Source organism: Pseudonaja textilis, chromosome 3 (genome assembly GCF_049901715.1).
Source record: "Pseudonaja textilis isolate UNSWEBS1 chromosome 3, rPseTex1.2, whole genome shotgun sequence".
NCBI classification, from domain to species: domain Eukaryota; kingdom Metazoa; phylum Chordata; class Lepidosauria; order Squamata; family Elapidae; genus Pseudonaja; species Pseudonaja textilis.
The window spans coordinates 112,870,196-112,896,568 of record NC_141992.1 but is presented as its reverse complement, the minus strand read 5'-3'; the positions used below and the strand labels follow the sequence as shown (position 1 = coordinate 112,896,568).

The window sequence follows — 26,373 nt, the reverse complement described above, 5'->3', positions numbered from 1 at the left end:
GGTTGAGTGTGAAGTTTTAATAATACTCATGAAACATTTAGCTAAAGTAAGGTAAAGGATATTAAATGTAGAATTAAAGTAGCTGAGTGAAGTATTTCTATTTTGTTATTCCTGGAATGAAATAACAAAACTATTTTTATCTTAAAGAAGGAAACAGATAAAAGCTAAAAGACTTAATAAATATTTTAATTAATTCTAGACAAAATTGCCACATATATGCCTATAGAAAATGTACATTTACTCCTAACTCAGTGCTACACAGAAAGAACTTTGGAAAAGTAATTATTCAGATAATACACTGGGCACCCAATTCCATATTGTTTCCTAGAGAACAGTCTGTTAAAATTATTTAATTAATTCACTTTGTATCCTGCTAATACAGGCATCCTGTATTCTGCTAACCCAAATAATAGTCCCAGCACTTGTTCCCACTTGACAGTTTCAAATACCAGTATTATTTTCCCTTTACAGTGTACATTGTGCATGCTTTGCAGAAGTCAGATTTTAGAGCTGAGAGTCTGCATAAGATCTCTAAAAATATGCAGTTAAATGTATTTGGGAGATTCCCTCCACTTACAGAAATGTATTCCTCTCCTCTTCATAAGCTGAAACCTTCAAATGCTGGAAAGCCACCTTATAGATTTGGGAGTAATAACTTATTCAATTTATACAAATTCAGAATAACTTAAATTCCAAGAACTCCTCCCCCAAGATCTGCTTCATCTATATTTCAAGGTGTTTTTGTCAGACCATAGAAAAGTGAAAGGGCAATAAGACAAAGATACTATTTGATTCATTTCTGTGGCTATAAATGCATATTATAATCATTATGAATCTTACAATTATTAATCTCTTGCTGCAATACACAACTGTAGCGAGCTCTCTAGAAATTATATTGTTTGTAATATGTTGACTATCAGTCATGCAATGCATAAAATCAAACTGAATTATGGAATAAGTTTATATTTAGATACAGATACATAACAAATATACAGATGTATAGAAATAGACATCCAACCATAAAGAAAGTAAAGAAATAAAAATAGAGCCAGTTTGGAGTAGTGGTTAAAGCATCAGGCTAGAAACTGAGAGTTCTAGTCCCACATGAGACAGAAGCTAGCTAGGTGACCTTGGGACAGTCTATCTCTCTCAGCCCTCGGAAGGAGATAGTGGCAGTAGAAAAAAATCTGACTTTAAAATGGTCAGATGGTCAGAAGGAAATAAACATACTATAGCAGGGCTCCCAAACTTGGCAACTTTAAGACTTGTGGACTTCAACTCCCAGAATTCCTCAGCCAGCTATGCTATGCTGGCTGAGGAATTCTGGGAGTTGAAGTCCAAAGTCTTAAAGTGCCAAGTTTGAGAATACTGTAGAATACCTTTGAAACTGCCAAAATAATCAGGGAACTTGCTGTCAATTGAATCAGGAAACTATCAATTTATAGTGACTCCATTGGTTTCCAATTGATGGTTGCATTAAGCTTAACATATTAGTCATTACATTTAAATATCTTAGTAAGATCTGGCTGTTCAGATATCTAAGAAATGGCTTGTAAGAGAAAAGGCCTTGCAATGTGCCTCCAGAAGCTAACTGTTCATATGATTATGACAAGATTTACTCCATCATAGCATTCATCCAGATTCAACTACCTTTCTTGAATGGACCAGATGCTTTCTGGCATGCATTTTCATTGTGTGATCAAAACAATACTTCATAGTAGGGATCCCCAATCTTTGGGCCTACCAGGCCGTGTCCTATTCGCAACCAGGTCCTGCGAGCAACACCCCCAAAGGCTTTTCTTCTTTCTTCCGTGAGTGGAGCTTCATGTGCATGTGTGCCAGCCCGCCATTCACATAGCCCGGTTCCCCTCTCCACCCCTCACCCGGGCTGCCAAGCCACCTGTGGACGAAAGGCTTCAGGGGAGAGATCTTGCACTGCTTCAGGCTTTCTATCCCTTTGCAAAAGCTTTTGCCATGGAGAAGCCTGAAGGATCTGAGACCATGCCCCGAAGGCTTGTCTCCTCTCTTGCAGGCATGCACGCATGCACACTGGCCTACTGTTTGTGTTCCCCTCTCCACCCCAGCCTGGCTGCCAAGCAGCAAAGACTGGGGACCACTGCTTCATAAGATCTCTCATCTCCAGTTGAACAATTCATAGTTAAGAAAACATGCTGTAATACAAGGCATGTTTTCATAACTCCTTTGTATATTTTTTAAAAAATAAACCACGTTTACTAATGGAGCTGTTATCTTTGAAAATTAATTCATTAATGTGCCTGATACAAACGTTTGAGTATACAATAGTCTCAATTTTTGCCAATTGCTACCATCTTATTAAATTAAAAATTCAAACAAGGAAAGCTTTTAGGTTTGAAAAATTCACATTCATGTAGCTGTTAGTGATATACCCTTCTAAAAGTGATAAATATGCAATCATTTTTTACCAAAATCTTTATCTTAGATTTTTTTCAGTATGGGTTTGTTTTCAAGATTGCCCATTCCTGGATATAAATAGACCTCCTCAAGTTAAGTTTGAATGTTCTAGAAAGAAAATACTACATAAACTACATACACATTAGTGGTAAAGATCCCGTAGACTAATTCCAGTTCTGGCAGGAAGAACGTACTCTGTAATTCATTGTAGTAAAATGGAATTTCTCCAGGGTGGGAGCAATTCAAACGAGCTTTCATGAAGGTGGTCCAAGTATCTTCCAGCAAAAATCTGCCACCAATGTCATTCTTACAAACTCGAGCGGCCCGAGAAAAAACTACTTTCCCACAGTCATGTTCCACTGCATTTTCTCGGAAGAAAAAGTAGATGAAGTTTCCGATGTCATATGAAGATACAAAATTTGGTTCTGGAATATATTTTTGGGAAAAAATAGAGGAAAATAAATTTGCTCCCTAAATCAACTCAATCCATCTATACATGGACCCTTATTTCTTTAGGATGTACCTAGGATTCATGCAAGTGGCTACTGGTTTTGCCCCCCCACCCCCCCGCCAATATTTTCCTTAAATCCAAATTTTTATGTAATATTTTTTGAAATTTCCATTCATGTCCACTTACTTCTTGTCAATTTTAGTCTGACTTCCTTTCTCCTGCCAAGATTATGTTCATTCAAATAATAACAGGATAAAGCTCAATAATTTAGTAATACATATATGCTGTAGTACCTGTCCAAAAACTGCCAATGATCTTTTTAATTACAGTTACAGGAGTAACTGGAGTCCAGTTACGGACTCCTTGGTGAACTGAGGTCATTCAGATTGGGAACTCCATTGTTAAGCAATGCAGTTGTAAACTGGAACATCATGGGACTGCACTGACTTAATATGACTGCATGTACAATGGCAGTTTGGGCCAATCTAGTTGCCATTGTTAGGTGAACTTCATGTGATTATTTGACATGGTATCACCATTTGCAATCTCCTGCTAGCTTCACAATTGACTCAGCTTGTTGAAAGTCAGCAACGAAGGTGGTAAATGGCTATCACCTGATCACGCTGAGCTATTTCAACTGCAAGCAAGTTGCCAAGCACTCGAATTGCGACGATGTGATTGTAGGGATGCTACAATAGCTGCAATTAGGATGAGTGCTTGTAACTCTTCACATTCAGCATTGCTGTAACTTTGAACAAGCACTGAACGAGTGGTTGCTGATTGAGGACTACTTGTATTAAGAACTAAATAAACATATGCTCTTATATTTTCACAATTAATACTCCGTTCTTTTATATCTTTTCTTTATTTCTCCCCATGCCCCAATTTCATCTAACATGACCAACTTTAATCCTGCAATAATGACATCTAAGAAGTCATTATTCCATATGTGAAGAGGCTGTGGACAAAGCAGCATTAAGTTGTAAGAATGAAGCTTTTTCCTTCAAAATGAATTAATTGAAAGCATTTCCCAACAAATAAAATGTCTCTTCCATATACTCACCATTGAGCCACTTAGAGTTGTACTGTGCAGTCCGAAGTGGAGGAAGAATACCCAAACTGCGATAAATTGCAGGATCTCTCCCTGGAAAGTCCATGACAGTTGCTGCATATAATTCACCAGTGCTTGCCAGGAGAGCTGTAGAATTGTGCTGGGGGCTATAAGGACAGCGTGCCATACCACTGATCTGATCATGTGTCTCCTCCAGGTTACTCAGCTTCATCAGAATATTGGGGAGAGGAAGAATTATTACAAACTGCATTAAAGAATATGAAACCCACAAATCTTGAACATAAACTGAAGAGTTTATTTGTACATGTGTCCTGCTTTTGGTTCAGGAACTCCTTCAATTTTTCCCCATATCAACAGTGAATTAATTATTACATAACTCTGTTCTTATATTAAATATAAACATAGACATATGCACACAAATAACTGGAAGAAAAAACTGACTTTTAATGTGAAGAATTAAAAATGATGTCTTAAATTACGTTCTTATTAATATAGACTTCTTACTAGCTTTAGAGATTTCAAGTTCAATAAAGGGTTACATACTTACAGTACACTCCATCTCATTCACCCTATATAGATTACTATTCACAATGTCCATTATATAGATGACCTTCATAACATATTCACTGTTCAAAATATGCATATTTATTCAGGTATGGAAGAACATGTGGAGTTGAGAGGAAAGGTAATTCCTTCCTCCTTGCTTCCACTGCAGAAGCTCAGTCAACAGAACTCCATCCAAACTTTACAAAATATTGAAAAATATTATTTTATTATGTGAATCCATTCAGTCCTTCTAGCATATACACACTCATTCAGTTAATCCACAACATGAATACATATTGTATCCCAGCACCAGTAAACCAATCTAGCAGTGTTCAAGTATTGCAGGATATGGTACCAAACATTTGAGAGAAAATCACCGTTTTAAGAAGACTAAGTTTTTCCATTTCTGGTAGTTCCCTCTTCTTGAAAATGCCACCTATATCACAATAGGTCTTAAAAATAGCCCGAACAGTCACAAATTAAGCTTATTTTGAAGCTTTATTATAAATGATAGGTGCTCCTTACCAATATTGTAAGGTTGGGCAGCAGAACCTTTCATTTTCCAGAGTAATTCCTCTTTGAAAAGTCCCCCATGGCCAGAATGCTTAAAACAGTCTCAGATATTCAGATTGGGCTATTTTAAAGCCTTACAAGACTGAGGAAACTTCTAATCTCAGATCAGCTGTAGATCAGACTCCATGAAAGAGACCATGGCAGACCAGAGAGTTTCTCATTCCAAATGTAATCAACAAAGAAATTCCCAGGTCCCTTTGCCATTTTTTCTTCAGTCATTAATAATATTTATGATTAATAATATACTATGTGGTAATAACATTCTCAAGTCTCTGTTGATATAATATTGGTAATTATAGAATGGATGAAATACTGGAAATTATGCATTATACATTGCAGTTGATAGATGGCCACCAAGTGCATAATGGAAAATATCCAATTTATTTGTACAAGAAATTCCACAATCACAGAAGTCTTCCTCTACTTCTGTCTTATTGAATTATAAAACCTACAGGATTGTAGTGTAGATCCACTCATATTCTTACCGTCCGATTGGTGCAAATGGGTGTAAATGCATTAGTTCCGCATGCAAATAGTCTATCTCCACCAATCAGGAGAACACGGATATAATTCTGGCACTCTTCCTGCCAAAGCAAAGTATATTATTAGTATAATGATACATATTAAGAAACTTCTATAAAGTCAAATTTTATTTACAATTAATTCCTAATGACAGCAACACAATCCATCAATGTAAGTACTAATACATCAACATATATACTTATTACAACAGCTGCTGATTATAGATTACAGCAATGTTCATTGTGCAGTAACTGTTTCTGTGGACTTCTATAGAAAAACTACGTTTTGTTGTCTGATGCTACTGTAAACCGCTTCATTTATTACAAAGGCTTTCAGATTTACATTAAATGTAAAAAATGTATAAAGATATTGCAAATGCATGTTGGTAATATAAATGTGAAGAAGAAATTTTTTACCATCTCTGATGAACTTGAGACAAAGCAAAAAAAAGTTGGAGTAAGATTTACATCTTAAACAGAAGATTCTTAAAGTGACTCTTACTAAGCTTTACAAAAAAAATTATGGTAAAATATAGAAGGAGATAAAATTGAATTTTAAAAGTTGGCAAAAATTAATTTTTCATTAGAAAGAAGATTCTTGAAGGGAATATAAAGATAAAGCCAGAAAGTTTCCTTTTAGGCTTAATGGACAAAGAACATGAACAAAAATTTGGAACTTAGTTGATATATATGCTGTTGGTAGAAAGAATCACTATGTACAAAAATGGAAAGATATTTTAATTACTGCAAAAACTGATGGAATTAGCAAAGATGGCTAAATTGACTGGCTGAATCAAAGAAAAGAATACAGCTAACTTTGTTTTCACTTGGAAACCACTTCTGAACTTTGTGTCTGAAGTGAACAAAATGAAACATTGATATTAGGTTTTGCTGATTAGATAGGTTTGTTATTATAGAAATGGCTAGTGTATATTATTATGTAAAAGTAAAAAGTTACGGCTGTATGATATTATCTTATTCTACTGCGCTAAAAAGATTTGGAAGTCAATGCCTTTCTTTCTTTTTTTGCCTTTTACTTTACACTTTTTTCTCTTCCCTTTTTCCTCCCACTATTTTCATTTGTCTTTGTATTTTCTATTTTGATAAAGTAATACAAAAATTGAAAAACATAGTACAAAGGTTGAAAAATAACCCTCTTCATTTATTGTACTACACAAATTTTGTAACTATTTAGAATTCAGTCCCTTTAATTCTTTAATTCAGCTTTTTCTTTTTTATATATTCTTTTATTTTTCCTCCACTTCTGTCTCACAAAGTCATCACACAAAGATGATATATGAACCAACTCTAACAAGCCATCAAATAATACTTCAGAAATGCCTTCCTTTGATATCCATTTCAAGATTAGATGTCTTTCAGTAAAGTCAGAATAACTTGTTTCAAAGTTGGAACATTTCTGAGGAAGCTGGAACAGCTTAGAATGGGATGTTAAATTTTCAGAAAATTTTCACCTTGGTTATTTACACACTTTTATTCAATCAGCCCAATTTTTATGGAAAATGGAAAACTTCAGATTTTAGAGTGAGCTTGTAAATTTCAGATTACAACTACATTTGTGCCAGGACCACTTCCAGGTTGAAAGGATTGAACAGTGATATCACTGTTGTCCAGGGGGGGGCCTCCTTTCAGCTCCCTATTAAGTTGCACTACCGAAATGGTACCCATCTATCTACCCACAATCACCTGCTTTCAAATACTGGGACAGCAGGACCTGGAGTGTGTGATGGGAGCTCACCCCCTCCTGTGGCAGGAATCAGGTCTCAAATGCAAGCCTGCCAATCATCAGTCCTAATGTTATGAGCCACCACACTCCAGAATTTCAGATAATGTCAGTGATTACACAGGAGTATTGTGAGCTGGATATTAGCCCTATTACTAATATACTTGAGTTCCATTTTCAGTTGGCTTGGTTTTTTTCAGTCTTAAAAAAACCTGTAACCTTTCTTCTATTCTACAGGCATGTTTCTGTTTTTGTTCTTTTTTTCTTCAAAAAACCTGCATTGTGCAGTCTATCCATCAGAGTACTCTTGGCATGAAAATTCACAATAAACATCCAGAAATCATACTAAATCCAGAAGGCAAAATATTAGGAATAACTATTACATGTAATATCGATGCAGTTTTACCACATCCAAGACATCAAGAGGAAAAAAAAGAAATAGCCCCATTTAAGATAGAGAAAACTAATTAAGGACTTACCGTTGATTTGCCTTTGCTATAACAAGCTTTTTTAGTAGTCTCATCACAACGCCATTCCACACCCTAATATTCAGAAACATAATGATTATTTGTTCACAAAATCAAATATGATCTGATATTCCCATTGAAAGACAATCATTTTCTACTGAAATCAACCACATCGACATCAACTTACAAGGAAAATCAAAATGATGATAACACACTGAAATGAACATGTAGCGTATTTGCTGATTTATGGTAAACTACAGTACACAAGATAGGGATTAACAATGTTCTTTCATTGTCCATGTTCAATTATGAAAGTCAAATCATTTACTAAAAGAATATTTATGCCTGTTTAATTGTCCATTACCTCCCACTCCTTTTCTCCTCAGTCCCACTCTGATTCTGGAAGTTCTTGGCCAGGTTGAATGAAAGGCCAGGATTAATTATAGCAAAGGAACTCAAGTGTGGGCTGAAACTTCAGCTTTTCCGGACTTTTCGCCACTTTAATGCACATCCAGGAGTGGGATTCTCCCAGTTTGGACCAGTTCGTGAAGCACATGATTAGCAAACTGGTTGTTACACTGACAGCATCCCACCTCTGTGCACATCCCCAGTCCTATTTCATATGTGAAAACGGCAGACATAATGTGCCTCTTGTGTGAGAGACAAATATTACACTATTCTTTCCTAATTATCCCAATGACAGCTTACAATATATTAAAACTATTAATCCATGAAAGAAAAATAAAATGAAAGTAACAGGATACATATATGAGCGCATCTGTAACGTTAAATGTGGGTTTAGGTCATATACAGGTTCTTTAAAGATAATTGGACCATTTTATTTTTATTTTGTCAGATAAAGCAGCTGCTCTGAAAATATCTGTTCCATTTGACAGTGAAAGGACCTAAAGCAAAACATCACCAGGTAAATTCAACATCCAGGAAACTTTGTAATGGGTGTGTGCATGTTTAAGTGATTGTTATCTCAAACAGTTTAAACACTTTAAAATAGTCCTGTAATTTTTCCTCACAGCTGACAGAACATGTTCCAAAAAAATTAAGTCTAGAAACTGCACTTTTTATTACCTGCAGCAATCCTCAAACACAAGACCCATTTTTGAGATTTGCATAAAATTAACCAGAAGATTAACAAAATATCATCTCAATAGGAGAAACATTACCACTGGCATAGCTCTAATTCATGTGCCTTAAGTGACAAGAAGAAACAGAAAATACCAATGACACATCACTACAAATGTTTGAATGATCTTTCTTGACACCTCTTATGGTTCATCAAAATCATAGACAAGATAAAACTTGGCAGGAGCTTCATAACAAAGATGCTGTTAGGAAAGCAGTAATTGACAAAACTGCATTCTCAGCAAGTTTTGCAGACTGAAGCAAAACTACTATATCTACCACCTATCTAAATATACATAGGGTTCAAGAAGAACAAGGTTTTATCTCCTGTATCTTTTCTAGCAGTGCTATTACAACAGTCTCAGTATGAAGTCAGAAGTTGGTTTGTTATGGATATAAGTTGTGCATTTGCCACCTGTTTGAACTCCTTGCCCCGAAGAAGTTAGCGATTGGTTAGTTCTGAATACATCCTTAGGGTGGCACATTATAGGGCAGTTAGTATAAGGATTTTAGTCTTAGACCAACCACCATGTGTGTGCCACCTAGAGCAACACAATTTTTTTATCTTGAAAAAATATCTAAAATTAAAACCTGAATCATGCAAAATACTATCTCAAATGAAAAGATATACTCTTAATACGTTCTCAATTATCACTTTTGCTGTTCCATCAATATCAACTTGATTTGTTTTTATAATTATGTTGTTGTTGTTGCTGTTGGAATAAAATTCTATTCAACAGTGATCAGTTAGGCCACCCAATTTGAAGAACTCTAAAATCATATTTTAAGAGTTCTCTAGCTCATATTTGTGATTTAAGAAACATGTCAAAGGTATTGTATGTATTACTACAGAACTCTCAGAATTATGATAGTATAACAAATCCATATGATTATGTATCATCTACATCCAAGATGAAATGGTGATTTGGTTTCAAATTTTGGCAAGCCTATAAAGAAAAGAGCAAACATTTTTTTTCAGTTTGAGAAACAAATGGTGTATCAACCTATGCACAGAAAAAGTAACAAGGAAAAGAATGTTAATCAATAACTCATGATGAGAATGCTAAGAAAGTCTAGCAGTACCAAAAACCCTAATCATACTGTAAGAAAGCTACTTCATAAATGCCATTGCTAAAGAAAAATACAGATAAAATGTATAAAAAGGGCTGCCTGAGGATATGCTGAAAAGACAATAACTGGAATATTGAAATGTAAGTTTCCAATTTAACATGTAAGAATAAAATCTGATGGCACTAAAAACACAGTAGCTCAAATGTCAAACTTCCAGCATATCAGTGGTGACAGCTTTTGAAACACACAGCAGTTTGAATATCTTGGCAAGCACAGATGCCTGGGGAATTCTCTCTCTCTCTCTCTCTCCTTGTTTTTACCTCCGCCCCCCCCAAAGAAGATGACTGTACAGCCAATCTTGATGGAGGAAGGACAAAGTACTCAGTTGCTATACGGAAAGCTGGCAAGGAAGCATTGTTTGTCTGTGGAGTCTCTGTGAACCCAACATATTTGCAAAAATATAAACAGATCTATGCTCATAGCAACCCTGTGTTCGTATAGAAATGAAACTAAATCAAGACAGCCAGGATCAATCTCAATTACATTTTAATTAGATTCAGAAAATCTAGTTGATGCAAGAGCTGTCTGGAAAGTCTGTCAGATATAAACCTTGTGAATGCAGCTGTTACCAACTACTTTCTTGTCTCTCTCAGCTTCCATTTTTGCTAGAAGTTCAATATCTAACCATCTAACCCAGAGATTTACAGAACTGTAGATTTTTGATATTTTAGGTTAGATTCTCACATTGTACTATTTTGCGTAAGGTTTTTTTAAATTAGTTTAACTATTAGCTTGCATGCCAGTGGTAAAAGAATGTTCTACTCAGGGGTGGGATTCAAATTTTTTAACAACCGGTTCTGTGGGTATGGCTTAGTTGGTGGGTGTGGCTTGGTGGTCATGTTATTGGCTGGGCGTGGCCAACTCAATATCACTCACATCGAGGCATGCATCTCCTTGCCTGGCCTCTCATGACTGTGGGGATGCTGCAACAGTTGTAAGTATGAAAAACGGTCCTAAGTCACTTTTTTCAGTGCCGTTGTAACTTTGAATGGTCACTCCACACAAGCAAAGTACCAGCAAAGAAGGGGAAAAAAACTCCAGAGAAGTTCCTGAGACAGGAAGTCTAGTCCTGCCAAGAACGTAATAAGGATTAACAGAGAGGCAGTTTCCGTAAGCAACACCAGAACGTTTCCTTCCTGCCTTCCTTACAGGATTAGGCCAGTAATTTCTTCTAACAACCGGTTCTCCAAACTGCTTAGAATGTTAACAACTGGTTCTAGCGGATAGGTGTGAACCTATAGAATCCCACCCCTGGTTCTACTTCAACCTATAGTGAAGATGAGAGGATATGAACCTCCAAATGTAGCTATACCATAATTTCCAGGATCTCTCAGCATGAGTCCTGTTGTCTAGAACTGCTAGAAGGCCACAATTTCCCATCAATTGCCTACTGATTTAAATACAAGAAATAAAGAAGGAAACAACCATTTAATCAACCTCTTAGACAATCCATGTAGTTATTTATAGGGAAAAAAACACCCCTACTATTTTACTGCTGGCTCTGTCAACTGCACTTCTTTCATTTTCAATGTGTGTTGTATGTCTTCCTTTGACTTCTGCTGTAATAAAAGACAAATCTTAACACTGATTCATAAACCACTATGCCTACAGCTGAAGTCTTAGGTTTTTAATCTAACTTGTACTGTATGTGTGTGTGAGAGAGAGAGATGGATACCCACTGAGTTGCTATAAACTGAACTAAAAAGTTTCAGTAAACAGAACAGGATCAACTTTCTAATATGCAGACATCAGCAGGGGATAAAGCTTTCGTCCCTATGCCATGAAAACCTTTACCATCCAATTTCTGCAGAACTGATGCGATAAGAACAGCGGATTAGACCAAGGGCTTTAGTCCATGCTTGGTTTTCCTTTAACATTCCTACCCTTTTCTTTTGAAATGTCTGCATCAAAATCTAAGTGAACCTCATTTTGTAATAGAGAATCATTTCCCTCCATGAAACATCACATTCTGTTAAAGTTATAATTGATTAAAATAACCAATTTAAAATTATCATGTTTCTGAAATCAGTAGAACATCAGTAGAACCGACATATATCGTGCAATATTTTAATAAGATGTTAGCTGTCAAAGGCATTTGAGAATCTCATATCCCCATGTGGGATTGACATACCACACTACTTCAAAAGATTCTTCCCTTGACAAATGAAGGTTTTAAGTGAGAGTTGCAGTCTTCAGCTCTTTGCCTGCTGAGGAACTAGTTTCCATGGAGACATGGTCCACAATCTCTCCTGTCAGCTTAAACAGACAGGAGCAAAAGGAGACTGATGCATCCTTTACATTTGCTTTCTGACCATGATCTGGTAATCTATAAAATCTTTAGAAGTTTTCATTTGTTTCGAGTGTAAGCACTTAGGAGCGCAAAGCAACTGCGTTGACATGACATCAGCAACCTTACAGGCTGCTTTGAAATCAGAGGTGCAGCATTTTAATTGGAAACCTTTTAACTGTACTCTTCCCCAGGCCCTGCCAAAAAATGAGCAAAAACCTGGCAGATAACTTCATGCAGGTAACTTGTATGACCTTCCTTTCTTGGAAGTGAAATTTAATTTATTAGAAATTAAAATTAATTGGTATTATTCAATAGCTTGAGAGCTAATATTAATGGGGAGGGGTGACAGCACAAACATGTATATTCTCTTTAGTATATTTTCAAATTTCTTCTTTAGGAAGGAAAAGATTTGCCCATTTGACTTCATCATAAACATCTCCTGTTTGTTGTGGGAAATAGTAGGATACTTTCTTCATTTCAGAAAGATCCAGCCCTGATTTACCAATCCAATTACAGGGCATCCTTTAAAGCAGCACGAACTATTAAAAACAGAGAGTGATTCACATGGATGGATTGCTCCTTTGATGCTAAGCATCATGTTAAAAAGCCTTATCAGCAAGGCTTATCCTGAGCACTAGAAGTATTCTAAAGTGGGCTTTAGAATCAACTCAACTTAAAAGCTCAAGGTATTTTACAGCCCAGGTTCAAACATTAAATTGTTCCTACTCAGTTTAGAAAGTTGTTCCCCAAAAGAATCAAAGACCCCTTTAAAGTCTCCAAAATGATGCAAACTAAGATGGACACAAGATGAGGATGAAAAGCCTGTGTAAAGTGGCCAGACACATTGGAAGGAAATGAAAAATTGTAAGGGCTAGAAAAGAAACGGGTAATGGTGGGAAAGACCCATGAAATGGATGTTACATGAGCCACAGAGGCCAAGAGCCCTCACTCTTTCACCTACTTACCCATATTTTTCGGTGTATAAGATGCATTCCGCCCCTCAAAAAAGTGGATGGAAATGTCTGTGTATCTGATACAATGAATGTTGCTGAAGCCCCACCCACCTGCCTGCCCCCACTCTTCAGCCTCTGCCTCCCAGCAATTTGCTTCCTTGCTGCAAACAGCCAACAGCCTGGTTAGCTTCAGCACAGCCTGATTTAGCATGAGCACCTGATTGTTGGTTGGATCTGCCTCCTGGAATACTGATGATCAGCTGTTCCAGTCTGCAGGGATCGCCATTGTCTATTGCCACCTCCATGCATCCCATTTTCAGCCTCCCCGCGCCGTTTTTGGCCTCCGTGTGCCCCACAGGATGCGCAGAAGCTGAAAATGGGGCATGTGGAGGACAAAAATGGGGCCCATGGAGGCAGTGATAGGTGGTGGCTATCCCTGCAGACTGGAACAGCTGATCATTGGTATTTTGGGAGGCAGATCCAACCAACAATCAGCTGCTCATGCTAAATCAGGCTGTGCTGAACTCACCAGGCGGTTTGCTGTTTGCTGCAAGGAGGCAAATTGCTGGGAGGCAGAGGCAGATTTTTTTTTTCTTGTTTTCCTCCCCCCAAACTAGGTGCATCTTATAGTTCGGAGCGTCTTAATAATCTGAAAAATATGGTATATAGAGTAATACAAAACTTGTCATGTGAGGTTATCATGCCAAAAACAGTCACTACTATGAATGTGAAAAGGAGTCTATTGTTGAAATTAATTTCCATTTCCTCTCAATATAAAGACCAAATGCGGAAGAAATGGTGTGATGTACACGGGTACTTGAATTGGGCCCAGGAACAGCTCTAATTCTGAGAAACTACCGATGACAATTAACTAGTCCTCAGCTGACGTTTGAAGCTAAGTCTTCATCATCGTTCCAACAGCAACAGCAAGCAACCAAGACAGCGCAGGTCTCCAGGCTACAAAAATAATAACACTTTCATCTCTTAATTATTTCAGAAGAATCCATTGTTAAGGCCCAGGTACCAAGATGGGCAAAAATGCTGAAAGCCTAAATTTCACTCTGTCTATTTTTTTTTCTTTACAATTTCACTTGATTAGGGCTAGAAATGTAACAGCCCCAGAGACTATTTTTCTAGTTAATGTATCTCCTCATTCAGTTAATAATTCCAGTGCCCCAAAGCTTAACTTTGTAAACAAATAAAACCTGGCTAATATCTAGTCTGGTTGTTAAATTTAGGGAGAGGGAAGGTGGGAGGGAGCAATGGTGTGTGTTTGCATGATGTATTAAACAGGGGTCATCAACCTTGGCTACTTTAAACCTGGTGGACTTCAACTCCCAGAATTCCCCAGCCAGCTTTGCTGGCTGGGGAATTCTGGGAGTTGAAATCCACCAGGCTTAAAGTAGCCAAAGTTGGAGAGCCCTGTATTAAAAGACATGCTAATATAACATCCACTTTCATACAAATCCATACAAACATACATAGATACCAATTTCTTTAAATTAAAAACTGAAAACAAGCAGTAATGAAACAAAATTCCAGACAGATGGCAGAGCGTGCCTTAGGCGACAGATGGCTCTGGTAATTAGATACTGGCAAAACATAGCATTTCCAAAGGTGGTTTAATTACACGGTGCCAGAAAACTAGCTATATAATTTCAAATTTCATGTCATTGCCTTTTTACTATTGTTATCTGTTTGCATTCTCATCAAATGCTGTGTATTCAAACAGGATTTTAAGGTAAAATGCATTAAAGAAATGATCATCAACAATTGGCAGTAAATTGTACTGGCACCATTGGGGGAGCCACTGCTCCATCAATGCAGTTTTTTTAGGAAGATATTGGACAGCCATTTGTTCAGAATGGTATAGAGCAGTGGTGGCTAATCTTTTTGGGCTCCTGTGCCAAAAATTGTGCGCATGCCAGCACCCAGAAGACAATGCATGCCCCCTGCACATGCACACGCAATCTTCCACTGCTGACCCCTTACCTGCACCGCACCTCAGAGCTGATTTTTTTGGCTGTTTCGTCACTTCCGGTATTACTGGAAGTGACGAAACGGGCCTATTATTCATCCTGCAAAGCCTGCAGAGGCTTTTTTCAAGCCTCCAGGAGGCCGAAAAAGCCTCAAACCAGCCCAAAAATCGGCTGTGAGCCGCACGCATGCGCAGTGAGGTAAGTTTGCCTGCAGTTCCCATGCCGACACAAATGGCTCTATGTGCCACCTGTGGCACGCATGCCATAGGTTTGCTATCATGGGTATAGGGTCTCTTGCTTGTGCATGGGGTTGGACTAGAAGACCTCCAAGGTCCCTTCTGACTGTGTTATCTGTTATTTCTGGCAAATCACCTTCTACACAGACACACTTAACTGCTACTAGTAACTATTAACTGTCAGAATTATGATAGTGGGTTTTGCTCATATTCTCTAATACTACTATATCCTACTTATTCATCCTTATGAGCCAAAGAATGATGGTAAAGAAAGAGCAAGAAGAAATTCGGAATTGAAAGATACTTCTTGTGGGGTCAGGATGCTCCCTGGAACTCTACTAAAATATTTTTTGATTGTAGGCACTACTTTGATTAGACATACATAACAACAGATAGCAAAGTAATGTGATATTGGTTGTTCTTCCTGTTGGATGAAGGTATAGATTAGCATAAAATACATAAGAATATGAGGTCAAATATGTGGTGCTTCTAGATAGAAAATCAATTAGGATTCTGCAATTTTCCTGTTTCCTTTTTTCCATCTTTTAATATACCGTTCGTGGTTCAGGGGGAAAAAAAAGATGGAAGAAGCAGTAAGGATACAAGGGGAGTTAGAATTTAAAATAAACCATGTTCCCTAGATCTGGCTTAAAATGGTTATGTTTATATTGAAAAATTGAGATATTCTGAGCATTAACTTCCAAAAAGAAATAAGTAGATAATATTTACTTATTCATATGTCACCCAAAAACTCTGGGACTCCCCTTTGGGTAATCCAGTATAATCAGAATGTGAGCTGAAGGGTCCAGGAATATGCAAAGGTGTTTGTTTGTTTTTTGCAGACCACCAGCTCCCTGCCTGATTTCTTCCACCAGACTCTAATATTTCATGTTCTGGTTGCTTGGATTCTGGTCCATTTTATCAAGCCTCAATCACAGAACTGAGATCAGAGTCTGGAAACTTTTCCCACTGAAAGATGTAATGAATAGGTCTTTTTCTTGCAACCCACACATATTGCCAATCAAAATGACAGACAATCATGTACAAATTCAATAATGTAATTGTTAAACGTGCTGCCAGAATGGAACTATACTGTGCAGACAGACATCCCATATTTCAGCTGGCCAGATGTGATTTGTGGATTGAACTCTTCCCCATCACAGGCAAAGTCTTTATTTCTTTTTGTAGGCTTTATAGTTGGAAGATGTGAGAATATCTTCCACAGCTTTTCAGTAACTTCAAGGAACCATGGGAAGAGAGTCAAAACTGAAATTTCCCAAAATGCTTGGAGTAGCAGTTTTTTTCTTTCCCCTTTTATATTTTGTTTTGTGGCTCTGTGCAGTGTTAGACCTTGGTAGAAAATGAGAGGTTGACTCTCTGCCGTCCTCTTCCGCTGTATGTACTGGAGATCTTTTAAAAATGGAAAGGCAGGGTCTGATTTCCTCCCTGGGACAATGCATTTCGTCCCTGGTGTTGCTGTTTAATGTATGAACAACTCGAAAGAAGAATGGCTGCCTTTGTGCTAAGCTGGAGGAGGAAGAGATTTATGATCCCTGAATCCTAGCTAATGAGACCTGATGGTCTATCAAAACCAGCATCTTGTTTCCCACATTGATTTGCTAGATGCTCTAAGATACCAGTAAGCTTAGCAAATAAGATTATACGCTCAAGGAAAATGGGGACTCCTCCAAGAATACATTTAAACCCATCGAAAAGAGGAGTAAGGTATAAGCCATTAGCATAACTTTTGGCAATAAATTTCATTCTCCATACTAGGTGTAGTATAAAAATCCATTTATTTTTATTTGTAAAAATGTGTATTCTAAATATCAAAACCAGGTTTCCCCAGGGAAGCTGATGCCCAAATACTTAAAGCCAGATAATTTATTTCAGCCATATAATCTAATGAAATTATTACAAATAATTTTATAAACATTACCTATTTTATTGCAACTTTCCCATATTTAAAAGGTTGAGATATTTTAACCTTTTCATATAATTAAAAAGCCCTAACCCTTGAGTCTATTTATTGCCCTTTTTTGCTCCTTGTTATATTTGTCAGTATGATTTTTATTGCAAACAGAGCTGTAATAGAGAATTGTATTTAGGTATTTGAATAATAGCCACCTTATTTTCAATATTGCAATAATAATCCTTAACAAAGGGGTCTGTCTTCTTCAATGCCACTGCGTATACTCATTAAATAGCCTACCACAATACCACATGGCTTAGTATTCATTCAAAGGCCTGTGAACAATCTCCACTTTACGGTTGTTCAGTGTACTTTTAGTTCCAGTACTAGCATGTTTCATCTCTGAGTGCCTCAGAGATGGATGGACTGGACATTATTCAATATGCAATTGGGAAGCAGCTATGAAAAAACACTTCAAGCTGTGTCAAAATGTGCTAGAACATATTTGGCATTTAATTCCAGCTGTACCCTTTAGCAGTGCTTGGCAGGATTCTCAAGCACTACCACTGAACTGGTGACACATGTTGCAATTTTCTGTCAGGCAAATTCTGTAATCAAAATGAGGCAAGTCTGCACAGCTATTGGCAAATGAAACGAAATGTTCAAGCATCTGGGTTACTTTCTACTACAGTCTCATTAAGTGAAGAACCTGCAACAATAGTACAAGAAAAAAAAATCACAGAAAAGATTATGTCATAACAGGAAAGCCTCAGCATCGGTTCAACCTTGCCTTGGCCTGGAAGCAAAGCTGTATCAGGACTGTTTAGTATTTGAATAGGAGATCACCATGAATGCAATGGCTCTAGCTTAAGAGGGAGAGAATGAAAAATAATACAGAAGGACGTCATGGAAGACTACTACTATATTGTGGCCACCAAGAAATTGATAAGGTTGCCAAGGGATGAATTCAACTCAAAGCATATCTGCCTTTTCTCTATGTAATATTCCATGTCACAAAATTATGGAATGAAAATCAACACAATTATAATCTTTACATTAGTTACATTATTCCAGTTACAGTTCCGTTTTTAAGTGAGTATTTTGACCTCCGTTGTTAGTCACTCAGTGAAATCAAACAAAATCTAAATAATATATACTTGTGTTATCTTTTCTCTGTGAAGTTTTCCTTCCATTCTGGTTATATTTCCCTTCTCGTCCACACTTTGGATAAAATTGGACTTTTGTGCACTTGTTGTACATTGGCCAAAATGTACCAGAACTGATCTACACCATCTTTGCTATTAGTCCTGCATGGGTATAATCAAGATTGATAATTTCGCTTCACTACATCTTTTGTAGTTCTGCTTAAAAGTTTAATATGGAAGCCTCAATTTACCAAAGTCATACAGTCGATGAAGGTAAATATCTATGACTGCATCAGGTGTTAATCATGGCATATAAAAAAGAAGACTGTGATTTAGAATGCAAAAGAAATAAAATGCAAAAGCATAATATTAAAAACAATGAAAGAAAAGAAAGAAAAGTATGGTGCATAAACTAAAAACTAAAAAACCTACAGTTTAATGGGTGAATTAAAGAGATAAAATGTATGTTAGAAAATACAAATTAATGTTATTTAGACTGATGAGGGTGCATATGTATGTTATGATTCAATGAACAGTAACAGTGGAAGAACCAGGGATGGGGAGAGGAAAAACTATAATCTGAATGAACGCAATCCAGGCAAACATTAATCTACTTGGTGACATGGACTGATAAGTGGAACAAAATCAGAACACAGAAAAAGTGATTGAACAGTAAAAAAGAGTAAAAATGAACGCTAATGGTAACTGTTCAGTAACCATCCACTTAGAAAAAGTATGTTTCAAGCATGTCGTTAATGCATAAATCTATTCACATATACACACACAACAAAATAATGAATTAAAAAACATGAGCGATCGGAGAGTTAGTGAAGGATACAAGGATTATAAGGGAATGTGAGGCTATTATCTCAGGGTGCTAAGAGAATATTTTTTGAAAAATAGATATGAAAGAAAAAGTAAAGAAGTGATAATAAAGAAAAGGCAGAATGACAACCAAAAAAGGTATGAGCTTTATTGTGAAAAATATATTTGAAGATAGAACTAATTCCCAACAGAATGAGCGGAAAATCATTCTATCTTATTTAATCTATGAATCTCATTTTTCCTAATATTAAAAAAGGATGTAGAAGCAAAATGAATTAAGTTACACAATGCCACAGAAGTGTATGAAATGTGCTAATGGAAAGCATGAAAAAAGAATATTCTGTGGAGTGATGACATAAAAGTGACTGTGGATGAGAAAAAGACACACTAGCGAGTGACAGCTGCAAAAGTTATTACTGGGAAAAGAGAGAAAAAGATAGTGGAAATAATATAATTAAGGAGAGCAAGGAAAAGTAAATATTAAAAGAGCTAAAGAAAATGCAGAGTGGTTTTGATGGAAATTAAAGTCTTCAGGAAATAGGAAAAGAGAGGAAAAACAAACAAGGTTCAAACAGAGTGAACGGAATTGTAAAAATTATTTTAGATTTTAATAGGAAATTCTGGTAGGGGGTTAGTGGATAGCCTACAATGTATTGCCAGAAATCTATTAAATAAATTAAAATGGCAATGTTTTTGCCCATTTTGCTTTACAGGAGTGAGTATTGATTATACCCACCAGGAGAAACGCAAAACTTGAATGTGCAGAGGTGGGAATTGGTTACATATAAAGTACATAAAGCAAGAATACAGGTGGCAAATACAAAGTAGCTATGCTGAAGTAGTTTGTCACACAGAGAGAATGAACAAGGATTGAATCACAAAATAAATATATGAAAGAAGATTGAATGGCTTCAAAGGAAGCAGAAGGTTGAGAAAGATACAGTTGAGCGGAGGCAATGAGATCCTGAAAAAGAGAAAAATGAAAAGTTTAGGGAACGAAAGGCAACATATGAAGCAGTGTATTAACCTAGCCGAAGCAAAACTAGATTACAATTGTAGGAAGTTATAGAAAGGTATTGTGACCATAATCTATATTTACATTTTCTTGTTTTTTTTTAAAACTCATGCTTTAACTTATTTGCATTATTATTTCTGACTCTTTCTGTGTGTTTTGCTTATCCCAGAAAGAAATGGCACAATGTCAGAGAAAGTGGAGAAATAGCAGCAGAAGAAAGATATATTAATAAAATTTAGATTGTGAAACCAGCATGTGTTTAGTGCAGTATTTATTCATCAGTATTGGTAAATTGTCTTTTATTCTTTTTGGGGGTGGGGGGCAACACAGTCAAAATACAGACATGCCAGAAATGATGGGAGGGAGGGAAGAAAGGAAATTTAAGTTGTGCACTTCATATTCATCTCTCTCTAAAGTCCAGAATCTCATGTTATTTATTTTATTTATTTATTTGTTTGTTTGTTTGTTTGTTTGTTTGTTTATTTATTTATTTATTTATATTTGTCAATTGCTTACAAGATAATAGGTATAAATAAAAACATAGTTATGAATACATGGATACATATAGGAAAAATTTTTAAAAATATAAAAGAAACAATAGGACAGGGACAGTAGGCACATTGGTGCGCTTATACATGCCCCCTACAGACCTCTTAGGAAAGGGGTGAGGTCAATAGTAGACAGTCTAAGGTTAAAGTTTTTGGGGTTTGGGAAAAAAACCACAGAGTCAGGTAGAGTATTCCAGACATTGACCACTCTGTTGCTGAAGTCATATTTCCTGCAATCAAGTTTGGTGCGATTAACCTTGAGTTTGTATCTATTGTTTGCTCTTGTGTTGTTATGGTTGAAGCTGAAGTATTCATTGACAAGTAGGACATTGCAATGTATGATTTTATATACTATACTTAGATCAGACCGAAGGTGGCGTAGTTCTAGGTTTTCTAGGTCTAGAATTATATAATTATATAGAAATAGAGGTGCTTATGCTACACCCAATGTTGTTAAACAATCAAGATCAAAAAATAAAATAAGGATAAATACAACTAAATCCCCAATTTCTGAAACACAACCCTCCTCAACAAATATGCAAACTATTATAATCCTTAAAAAATCTGGAATGAAACACTGGAGAGCATTAAATTCCATTTAAATAATTATGGTCCCATGACCCCACTCCTCCTCCACCCTCCTTTGCATGTAACAAAGTTAATGTATAAAATATAAAAGTATATCAAAATATTTTAAGCTCAGCATGCCTTGTGTCGAGTTCGAAGCCATTTCATCTTAATGAGCTGTTCTGACATGATCAAGTGTGCAGTGACTCTTCCAAGCATATAAGAAATGTTAAAACTCCACTTAATTCTCAAGATCAAACTTTTAATAAATTATACAACCAATTTGAAATTCTGACTTAAACATTAAAACATCCAGTTTTTAACTTATCAAATCATGAAATATAATTTAGGGGGCAATCTAATTACCTCTTACCTTTCACATATTCACATACACTCTATTTTTGAAGTGAAAATGGTGTTGGCCACAGTGTCCATCAGAGTTGGTCATTAATGTGTATCATAAATGTCCATGTTGCAGGAAGGCATGGTTGAATCATAATTTTCATAAACATGTACATATTTATAATGCAATTTTATGCCTTTCCACTTAGCATTAATGTTTTATTTATGTATTTTTCTCCCAGCTTTATTTTTTTTATAAATAACTCATGGCAGCAAACATACACTCCTCCTCCTATTTTCCCCATAAAAACAACCCACTGAAGTGGGCTGGGCTGGGAGTTTGTGTCTGGCCCAAAGTCACCTAGCCTACTTTCCTGTATAAAGCAGGACTAGAATTCATGGTCTCTCCGTTTCCAGCCTGGTGCCTTCACCATTAGACCAATCTTCATCTCAGTTTATACCATCAAATATTTATAGAAAATAAGGAATTCTGAGAAATGTGCAATGAAAACATTTGTTTTATAAAATGTGGTCCTAAGCATTTGTTTCATAAATATTGTGCACAAGGGCAGCCTCCACCATCCTCTCCCCTCCCCCAACATGGGAATTTAAGCACAGGCAGCTGCTTTGGACACACTTGCCACAACCCAGAATGTTATGTTTGAGTTATAGTAAAATCAATAAGTTTTAAGCTACAATGACTAACTTATTCTATTGATGTGGGTCACATCAGAATTCCACTCATTCATCATATAACAATGGCAGCTACCTTTGCAATGCAAACAAAAGCAGGCACATACACAAAACTTTCTTTATAATAAAGAGGCTTATTCATTGGTTTTTGTCCTTGGATGCATATGTAAGCAAGCATTGCATGTGTCTACAAAGACATCTTTAAAGATTGAAGATAAACATAATTCAATGACACATTAAATCCAGAGGTAGATTTTGTCTGTACAAGTTCTATCCAATTTCTACAATGAAAATACAAAGTACAGACTCTTATAAAGCCCTTAGTCTGTTGCCATGATTATATTAGTTTGTGTGGAGTTTGTGTAGTTGAACATTAACCTTATAATGCTTTGATTCAGTTGTGAGCCAATCAAGCTAACTACGTCTGGAGGTAGATTTAAAGAGGAAAATTAGGGGATTCATGGTAGAACTTATTCTGGAAGATGATCAAGCTGAGCCCAAGGGAGGAAGTCAAACACATCATCACGCATAAGTACCTACACAGCTAGAAGAGAGCTAAGTCCAGCCCCACTTGAATTCCTTTCTATTCATAGTTCACATTAATTTCCCTTGACAGTTAGTAGTTCAGATTCTTGTAGAGAGATTAACCTTGCAATAAATCTTGATATTCAATTGAATTGCCTGAATCTCCTGATTTCCCTGGAACTTGACCATTTATACTGGCCTAGCTCTGTCAAAATTGAGTCCCCATACTGGCAAAACCAAATTTTTCTGTAACATTGCTTGCAGAAGAGCTCTAAACAACAAGTCAAGGCATTCATGAAGTGAGCTATCAAATGAACATTAGAAGGCTGTAGTAAACAAAATAAAAAAAGTGAACAGTGTGGCCACAATAGTGCAACTGAGACGTTTTCATGTATATCACTCCCCCAGCCCTGCAGAGGAAAATAGCTCTAATACTAAATTTAACAGAAAAATTGTCTAATCACAAAATTGGAGATACTGAAAACTCAGTTCTATCTGTCCTGTTGTCTGCAGTCCAGGCTGCTAGCAAACTAAGACAAGCCCATAGTCTAGTTTGGCATTTTATGGAGTAAGCAGGTGAGCACACAGATCAATCAGTCTTGATCCACTTACTCCATTATATTCAACATAACATCGTGCCTTCCACAGAGGGATGAATGAATGCACTGCTGTACATTATGTGGAAAAGAAGATACCCATCTGAATCTAAAGTAAAGTTAGAAGAAAAGAGAGCAGAGAACTTGAAATTATGCACCAATACTTTACTCTTGGAGAGCAAACAGAGCGGTTGACTGCTTCTCTTGTCTAGTCACAGCCTTTCCAACATGGGGAGATTTGCTGTGATTTCATTTGAATTATCATTGGGCTGCGTAAAGGCTACACAATGCACTTCAAGGGTCAAAATGGCCCAATCCACTCTGGATCATTTGGAATTATGGTGATGATGAGGAAGGGAATCTTTGTCAATCTCAAATTCTGGAGCAGGGTTACAAAAAATGTAGGTCTGCTTCCTCATTACCTGGCAAGGAAACAACTCAAATGGATGCATTTTTTTTTCATTTTTCAATAGAACAGAATGAATGAAATTAGAAGAGAAACTGAAATCTGTTCTTACTACCTTTATGCTTTCCGAGCTATACCAATTCCATGCTATATATGACTGTTGCTGTAGGCACTCTATTATAACATAGCCCCTCTATCATAAAATAAAAATCCATTTACATGGAAAGGAATCAAGCTAAAAAGAAACAGGAACAGAATTTCAAGTTCTTTATTTCTGAACTGAGCCATGTCTGACTCAGGAATTCTGGGAGTTGAAGTCCATAGGTCGTTAAAGTAGTGGTAGTTGCCTACCCCGGACCTACATTGTAAGTCAAATTATACGCTGAGGTTTTCAGTGACTTTATAAATAAAGATGAAGTTAAAAAGATGAAAATTGTACTTTTTAAAATTACCATACAGGTAAGCTTACCTGGATTAGAGAAAGATTCTCACTATGCAGCCTGAACAAGTAGTTCCTAGAGTGAAAAGGAGGAAATAGCAGTTATTCAGACTATGTAGATAATATAACTGAAATTCTAAGAAATAAAGATGTTCTTGGTTCTGAAACTTAAGCCCTCTACAGAATAGCCTGACTGGAACAAAAAAGCAAACCAATTTTCTAGAGAACTCTGATTTGTCACAGAGCCATCAAGTTTCATCCCTCTACATGTGGCCTTAGTAACTGAAGCTCATTAGCAAAAAGAAAAAGAAAAGAATGAATTTATGAATTTAACATTGTATTCTCTCCCAAATACAACTCTCACTTTACTGGTAAAGATTCAGTACTTATTGTACTTTTCGTAAGTTCAGTATTTATTGTACTTTTTACACATCCTGGTGTAAAGGGATGTAAAGGGATTACATTCTAAAGGAAGGAGGCAAAGTTTGAGAGATTACAGGTATTTTCTCAGTTGCATTAATATAATGAGGACATACCCAGAGCCAATTACATCACAGCAATGTGGGTGATGTAAGTAGTCATGCTGTTATTTCAGGTTGCTTTTTCTAAGAAACCAACAACTTGCAGATCATCACAGTTTTGTAGGAATGCAGTTCTAAAAATAAATTCCTTGACAGTTCACTTCATTTTTTCACCTCCACCATTTTTCTTTTCCTGCAATTCTCCATAACCATATTAATTCATAGAATGAGCCTGGCTTTCTAGAAAACATACACCAATTATTTTAGAAATTAACTCACTGTGGGTCCTAATCTTACAATGTAAAGAGATAGTGTTTTTTTTCCCATTTATTTTGTTCTTCTCCTTTCCTAAGCCATCATTTATCTCCAAACCACTTCAACAAGACTATAGAACCCTTTGTTGGTGAAAGATTGAAACAAAATGACTGATTTACTGACTGTGGAATTTAATTTAATAAAGTATCGCAGTGGAGGAACCTGTGGACCATGGGCTACACCCCATCGCCAAAGCTCTCCAAGATCTTGAGCAGAAGATTCATCCACAAAATGGTTGAATTTTGGCAGTGTGTGGTTATGGTTTTCGGTTTTTGCTCTTATTACTTAGTTCTGGGGTAGTGGAGAGGAAGAGAATTTCAGACAATTCAGTTTGATTGCAAATAGGATTGAAATAGAGGCATTCTATAAACATTCTCATTATTACTACTCATGTTACAGCACTGAAAAGCCTGCTCTCTGCTCTGAAATTCATATACAACATGAAGGGAAGAATAGATACTTAAAGCAGAATCCAGTTTCAGAACTTAGTGCACATGGAAATAGCAGCTACTAAAAGGCAGCCTGGTATGAAAGAATGCCTCAAATATGCAAGCCCTTTTCTTCGGTCCTGAGATCTGGAATTTCAATACTGCTGGGGTCCCAGGATAACACAAGGAATTGCATTCCTTGGAACAGCTTCCCAATGGCCAGACCCACAGGGAAGAGCCCAACCAACATCTGCAAAAATGGACCTGGAGCATCCACTCTGAGCGCAACAGTACAGAGGTCCACAAGCCAGCTCCAAGACTGGGAGAGCTCAGCGGGAGTGGAGGAAGAGGGGAGAGGAAAAACTCAGATGCTGCAAGATCTCAGAGAGGGAGTGGAAAAGGTTTCTAAATGTCAGTGGACAACGTTTGGCAGCAAGAGCTAAGGACAAGGAAGTAAGAACAATTCAGAGCTTTAAAAAATAGTCTACGGAGCTAACAACAGTAGGGATTTGAGAATGTGGACATAGAATGTAGGGGTCTCCACCCCTACAGTAGATGGATGA

General features: G+C 36.7%; 1 protein-coding gene across 4 annotated transcripts in view; it reads right to left on the bottom strand.

The window, feature by feature from the left end:
• The window catches only part of SEMA5A (semaphorin 5A), a 195,431-nt gene that overhangs the window by 60,089 nt on the left and 108,969 nt on the right, over window positions 1-26,373 (bottom strand). For all 4 annotated transcript variants that reach the window (XM_087930659.1, XM_087930658.1, XM_087930657.1 and 1 more), the window contains 5 exons: window positions 24,577-24,622; window positions 7,817-7,879; window positions 5,561-5,659; window positions 3,948-4,161; window positions 2,573-2,858 (listed from right to left, as the gene is read on the bottom strand). In XM_087930659.1, the coding sequence (XP_087786785.1) occupies window positions 2,573-2,858; window positions 3,948-4,161; window positions 5,561-5,659; window positions 7,817-7,879; window positions 24,577-24,622 (708 nt within the window). The remainder of the gene's footprint in view (window positions 1-2,572; window positions 2,859-3,947; window positions 4,162-5,560; window positions 5,660-7,816; window positions 7,880-24,576; window positions 24,623-26,373) is intronic.